Below are 6,873 nucleotides of genomic sequence, written 5' to 3'. Positions count from 1 at the left end.
AGAGAAAGAGTGCAAGCAGGTTTCTTTCTGGGACACTCTACTTGAATTATTGTTCAATTAGTCAACACAATAGATCTTCATAAGAGAACATTGATTAACATGGTAAGGATGTTACTTAATATTCTTTGGATTATATGTTGTAATTATGGTCAGTAAATTCCAACAGTCTTAACAAAAATAGCCTGCCTCATTTGCAGGTATGAAGACAGCTTAATTCTCCACTGGGCTTTTTGTTTTTTGCTGGGCCACATCCCTTTTTCATGGCTGTGGCTGTCCTGGGATTCTCGCCTCTGAGCTTCAGTGCAGAAAGACAGTGAGTTTTCTTTTGGAGTCCGTAGCCTCTCAATATTCTCAGACTGTAGCTATCAAGATGGAAAACCTGGGAGTTCCCTGGTGGTCTGGTGGTTAGGATTCAGTATTTTCACGGCTGCGGCCGGGGTTAAGTCCCTGGTCAGGGAGCTGAGCTCCCACAAGCTGAGCAGTGGGCCAAGATGAAACAAAGCCTGGAAAGCTCAGCCTGTGCTGTGTGTTTACTGCCAAATTTCAGTCCTCTTCCAAAGTCTTGCTGCTTTGATTCACTTCCTATGTCTTCAGGTGATTGCTTTTTTTTTTTTCCCCCAGTCCAGGGTATTTGTTGGTATTACATGCAGGAGTGGTTGGTCTGTTGGACTCTGCCAGGATTTGGTTTAAATCACTGTGTCCTCCCCATGGCTGGGGCAGATATCCAGAGAGTTTGTGGTTGAATGAATGGGTGATGGGCACAGGAACTGCTTTTCACTCTCTCCTCTGTCCTTTTCATTCAGCTCGACCCCTTTGAATCCAGCGATCCGTTTTCATCCTCCACTGTCTCCTCAAAAGGATCAGGTGAGACCAATGGCTGCTTTTACTTCTCACTCGTCCCTGGGCAGTAGAATGGCCCACCTGTTTCCAAAGCTGGTGCGTCCTCAGCGTTTGTGTGGTTAGTAAGTAGCACCCAGATCCTCACCCGAGGCAGTGGCCCATGCCACGGCCCTCGTCTTCCTGAGCGGGAGCTGGCCTCTGCTGGGAAGGAAGCTTGGCTGTAGGGATTAATTCGGTAATAACACTAACGTATTAGTTACTTTTTACTCGGTCTTTCTTATGAATGTTTGGTTTGTATGTTTGGCTTTTTTTCCTAAATAAATCCAAAGGTCTGTTGAGGCTTGTCCTATGGGCGCTGGGTTTGAGGGACCCTCCCTTCACAGCACAAAACCCTTAGGTGCCGCTAAGGGAGGGGAGCGTTTATGGATTGCACCCCCGCCCCACCTTGCCTGTGGGAACAGGCCCCACTTGGTACTGCCACCTTGCCTAGCATCTTGGCTTGTTAGTTACAGAGCTTGACTTCATAGGTGGGCTTGTGGGCTACTCCAGGAAAATCATACCACCCACCAAAGGAAAAATCTCAGCAGAAATCTCTATCCACAGATGATGTCCCCACATGAGCTGTGTGGGCGGCAGTCCCCTCCCTCTCACTCCCCCTTCCTGGTCCAGAAGGACAGACACCAGGCCCTGTCTGTCCTTCCATGGGGGGCTTGTCACTCCTTCCATGAGTGTGAACGATGCTGGCTGGCAGCCCAGCCACAGGGCTGAGTGCCCCTAGCTCGCTTGGCCGCAAACTGTCTGGCTGAGCCACACCAACCACAAGCCAGAATGGGCCGGGCGGGGCGGGGGGGGCTCCTGGTTGAGAACCTGCACCAGAGTCACCACCCCAGAAGCAGATGTGACCACCCTGGCTGTGCTCTGGTGCCGTGGGGAACTGGGAGGCGACACGTGGGCTGGCCCCACGAGGCGTGCTCCTGAGCGCGCCGTGACTCTGCCTCTCCCGGTGCTGCTTGCAGGTCCCTTCGGAGCCCTGGACCCCTTCGGAAGCGGGTCCTTCAATAGTGCTGAGGGCTTTGCCGACTTCAGCCAGATGTCCAAGGTAAAGCTCTCGCGTGGAGCCCCTGTGCCTCTGCTGGTGTCCGTGTGCTGCGGTCGTGGTCGTGATCTTGTGGCTGCCGGGCATGGTAGTTTCATGCCACGTATGTATTTCCTTGGCACCTGTCGAACTCTGAAATGCAGAATGCATGCTCACGTGACGTCGTGAGTGCACAGACAGGGTCTGGAAGGTGTCCATGGCTGTGGCTGGACCCATTTCCCTTCCTCCAAGTGGTGCTGCCAGAGCCCTGAGTCCCCCCCTGCCCAAGCATAGGTGCGAGGGGCTCCCTCCTGCCCTCGCTGGTGTCTCATGACCTCAGGTGATAAAGTCTCCCAATGGCCAAACAAAGCAAGAAGGTGTTGGGCACAGGGGCCAGGCCTGGCGTGCAGCCTGCGAGGCCAGAACAGGGGGCCACGGGCCCACACGCAGGAGATGTGTCTGGAGCTGCCTGTGGGCAGAACCCGAGAAGAATGTGGAAAGCGAGGGCTGGGCTCAGTCGGTGAATAAATACGCGGGTGAGAAGTGAGCTGTTCAGGAAGGCCCCCAAGTCACTCCTGTTCTGCCTGGGCGGTGTGTGCGTGGCCGTAATTACCTGAACTGACTGTAAATGTAGCCCCACACGTGGTGTGATCACACTGTCGAGAGGGGCTCGAAGGAGGTGTGCCTGGAGAGTTAAATCTTTACATAGCAAGAAGTCCGTCGGTAGAGATTGTCCAAAACAGAGCAAGCAATGAGAGTAGAAGCCCATGACTCTGAGGTACATTCCAGAAGAAACTGCTGAGATATTGAAAACGTTGGCCGTGGGGAGTTGATTTGCAGCTCCTGTTCTCCGTCCTAACCTTTAGCATCCCTTGGTTTCAACTGCGAGCCCGGGTTAACAGGAGTTTAGCGAAGCGTTCGGTGTATGTGTCTTGGCCTCGTCAGGAGGGTGGGGTCCCCTCAAGGATACAGAACCAGGTGCAGCACAGCCTGTTGAAGCCCCCGTGTTCTGCACTTATTCCTCCGGTTTTTTCCAGCCACCTGCTCCCGTCCAGGTGGCCCGGGCTCCATGGCCACTGGGGCACTGGTGACCACATGCAGATACAGTTCCTGTCCCTGATCTTGCCGCTTAGCTGGAGGGTCGGGGGGTGGCTGGAGAACGAACACTGGAGCGTGTGGGAACAGGCACCCACAGCCTGGAGTCCCGTACCTCCCCTGACCTTGCACCCCACATGCCAGCTCCTCGGAGGGGCATCCCTCCTGCTTCACTCAGCCTGAGGGGCGCACGGCTGTCTGGGTGCTGAGTGCTTGTGGTTAGCGACATGTGATTGTGGCATGTGGCTTCCAAGAAACGTTTGAGGTTTTGTTCAGGTTTTCAGAGAAGCGCGTGAGTGTAAACTGTCGAGGTAGCAAATCTAAGTCCTGGCTGGAGGCAGAGCATCTGTTTGCCCATTGGCTGCCGTGGGAGGGAGCCTGGGGGTGCCAGGGTTTCCGTCCTGTCTCCTTCCAGCGCCTGGAGGGAGTCACCCTCCTGTGGGAACTGGGACGCTTGTGGTCTGGGATCGGCCAGAAGGGACCAGAGCCCGAGATGTGCCTTCGTGTTCACCTGTCACTGTGTGGCTGTTACATGCACTCCCCTAGTGGAGCTGTGTGTCCTTGGCTTATGTCCCTGCTTAGCGGGCGGGAAACTATCCCCTGAAATGAAGAAACCTCTGCCACGTGGGGGCGGCAGTCTCCAGGGAAGGGGCTCACGCTGTGATCTCAACCCAGCACGAGTGGGCCCTTTCCCCCAGAGGCAGGGGAATGAGGGCGAGCAGTGCCCCCGAGCTGGGACCAGGGGACAAGGACGAGGCGTGAGCCAACCCTCTGTATCAGGGAGCGTTGGAGGCTGTGTGGAGTGGCCGCCTGGCGGGACCCGAGCCGCCGCCTCCAGGCAGCACCCACCTGCGTCTCTGCTAGCTGCAGAGGCGACCCCGAGCCAGGCACTTCAGAGCCTGGCCCTTCCCTCTTGGCGCGCGTTCTAACCTACAGTTGCATTTTCCCTCTTTTATTCCACTTTCCCTCTCCTTGATCTCGTGTCCCGGATCAGGCCACACACACGTGCACTTGTGACTTCAGAGCCAGCGCCCCTTCCTGTTGGTGGCACTGGGCGGGACAGGGCTGGCTGGGGCCGTGGAAAGTTTGTCCAGTTCTCCATTGTTTTGTTTCCACGATCCCATCAGCTCCTGATCTCATGCCGCTTGCCCAGCTCAGTTCAGCGCCCTAACCTCATAGGTCTCTGTTTTTCCCTTTTGGTTCCCTTTCTGTTTTTCAAGAACAACATTGTGTGTATAAATAAAATGCCGAAGGAAATGAAAGTAAAGTGGCAAGAAGGTGTTTTTTTTAAGTGCTTGGGGTGTGTGTGTGTGTGTGTGTGTGTGTTTTGAACATCGCTGTCTCTTCTCCACCTGAGTGGGGTGGGGAGGCCGTGCAGGCTGGCGCCCTTCCTTAACTTCACCCAAAGCTGGAGTGTGCCCCTGCTGCCCGGCAGTGCTGGAGGAGAGAGTGCCAGCCAACAGTCCGATCCCCTGGCCTCCTCTGGGAGTTGCTCTGGGCCTGTACCCTTAGTTGAGGTCCCCTCGTACCTGAGGCGGTTTTTCTAGGCAGTATTACCTTGCGTTAAGAACACTTTCCCCAAAATAGATCTCAGAAAGCATCTGAGAATAAAAACAAGACTCCAACTTAATTATTTCACCCCTCCCACCCTAGGATTTTTTTTTAAAAAGCCAGCTATGAAATACTTGACTGCCCTTTGTCAGCCCATTTTCAGTTGTTTTTCAAGCATGCATTTCTATTTAGGGCTTTTTTTTTTAAGTTGAGAGTCATCTGTTTTAAGTCAGTTTTTTAAACTGTAAACCTTTTAGAGCTGCGTCTTGTATAGTAGCTTTTTTGTCTGTGCGTTTTCCTTTTTTTTTCTCTGTTTTTGGAGCACACTTCACTATAGCCCAGCCAGAGAGCCCCTACCGGCTTTACTGAAACCCTTCTAAAAATAGCAACTTTCCCTGAAGCTGCAGCCTGAGTAGGAACCAGTCAGGTCCCAGAGGAGGCTTCTTGGGAAACTTCAAGTCATGAAAGTCAGGATTCGGAAATGACGCAGGCTTTTTGGTGTCAGAAGTGATAAAACTCCCTGCTGTGGGCGAACTCTTTCTCCTTGGAGCGGGTCCACCAGCCACGCAGTGGGTTTAGACAGATGGGGGTGGGTGTGGAGGGTCAGCTTGGCCCACGGTGTGCCCAGCCAGCCGGGAGGCTCAGTGCAGCTCGCGCTCGGATGCGGTGCACAGGCCGGGTGGACGAGGGCCTCACCATGCGCCATGCAGCTCTAGGGGCGGGGGCTCTGCACCCAGAGGCTCCCAGGTGTCCCTCTGCACCCCTTCCCCAGAGCTGGCGCACACCCAGCTCCCAGGACAAGAACGGGTCCACGCAGGGGCCTTGGGAGCTGGTCACGCCCCCTGTTTGCCAAGAAATTGATTTTGGTTCTTGCCTGCTCGTCTCAGATTGTGGCAAGCGTGGAGAGAGCTGTCAACCCGGGGCGTGTCCTGGGAACAGCAAAAGCAGAAGCAGCGCGCGCTCTCATCTCCTCAGCGGCTGCTCCATCTTCTTTCCCAAACAGCAAACCCTAACCCACTCACTTCAGAGCTGAGCTGCAGGTCCACGCTGCACCTTGGCTCTCCGGCTCGCTCAGTCTGGGAAGGGCTCTGTGGATGACAGGAAACAGCAGAAACACAGTGTCGGTGGCCAGCGGGCATTTGCAGATTCTTGCGGGCATCCAGGGGAATCCTAGTCACATCCACATCCTCGGCATGATTCTGCTTGCGCTGTCTCTGCTGATGTGGTTCGGGTGCCAGGTGGAGCCGCTTATGCACTCCCTTTCAACTTCTCGCCCAGCCCTGCGAGCGCGGGCCAGTCATGATGGTCATTTCACAGAAGAGGAAACAGAGGCACGGAGCCGGGACCGGGGCCTCCAGGTCTCACCCTGAGGTGCTGTGCTGTCAGCAGGCCATGTCTCCTCCCAGTTCCTTAGCTTCCCTGCCTGTGAGATGGAAGGGGTGGCCAGAGGACTCTGTCCCCAGGCCGGTGGGATGATGTGGTGAGACCAGCACAGAGTGGACGTCTCCTACCCTGGGGCCTTCTGAGGTTCTGGGGGAGGAACTGGGGTTCCCAGCGGTCCTGGCTGAGGGTGCTGCCGCCCTCTCCAGGCCCCCTCCTTATCTCTGTGGACCAGCCGCCTCTCTCCCACCTGAAACGAGTATCTGGGACTAGGTACGAGGGACAGGGGTGGCCGCATCTGTGTCCCCGTGACCACGACCCTGTGACTGATGCCCGCCCTTCTCCCCACTGCTCCATCCACGTGTGGGAACCAGGTGCCTAGGGAAGTCCCCAAAGTGGGCTCTCCTGTCCCTCGGCCAGCCCCTCCCCCCGCACTGGGGAGAGCATTGCAAGCGCCCCTCCTCGCGCCGCTGCGTGCCCACCGTGCGTCTCCTTTCCTTTGCTCTTTTGAGGATCATATCAGCGCTTTCACTCCAGTGTCCACTACTTCCCTTTGTGTCCAACAGCTCTGAGTCTCCTCTCTACTTTTCCCTAGTTCTTTTCTGTGTGAGTGAACACGATCCCCCACCCATAGAGAGAGCGATCTCCCTTCGGGGCGCCACTGGTCCTCTGCGCTCATCTGTCCGTCAGTGGAGGTTTGTCGTGCCCAGCGCCGTGCTGGGGCTTCAGGAGAGGGAGCCCATATAGATGAGTCCTTGCCCGCCACGGGCAGGTGTGCGCCCTATCGGTGCCTCTTGCCTTTCAGGCCACTCAATTAAGACAGGAGGGTCCTGGCTGCCTGACCCTGGCGTGATAAGCTGTGTCCTGTCAGCTCCCCCTAGGACATCTGAGCCGGTCCAGGAAGGTGTGGCAGGGGGGGGGCTGGGGGGGGC

The 6,873-nt window shown here is 55.9% G+C and overlaps 1 protein-coding gene across 8 annotated transcripts in view; it reads left to right on the top strand.

The window, feature by feature from the left end:
- Nucleotides 1-6,873, top strand: part of EPS15L1 (epidermal growth factor receptor pathway substrate 15-like 1) — an 86,471-nt gene that overhangs the window by 57,869 nt on the left and 21,729 nt on the right. For all 8 annotated transcript variants that reach the window (XM_010845596.1, XM_010845595.1, XM_010845597.1 and 5 more), the window contains 2 exons: nt 804-864; nt 1,857-1,939. In XM_010845596.1, coding sequence (XP_010843898.1) covers nt 804-864; nt 1,857-1,939 — 144 coding nt within the window. The remainder of the gene's footprint in view (nt 1-803; nt 865-1,856; nt 1,940-6,873) is intronic.

This window comes from Bison bison, unplaced genomic scaffold, assembly GCF_000754665.1.
Source record: "Bison bison bison isolate TAMUID 2011002044 unplaced genomic scaffold, Bison_UMD1.0 scf7180017864221, whole genome shotgun sequence".
Lineage (NCBI taxonomy): Eukaryota > Metazoa > Chordata > Mammalia > Artiodactyla > Bovidae > Bison > Bison bison.
This window is presented reverse-complemented; position numbering and strand designations above follow the sequence as displayed.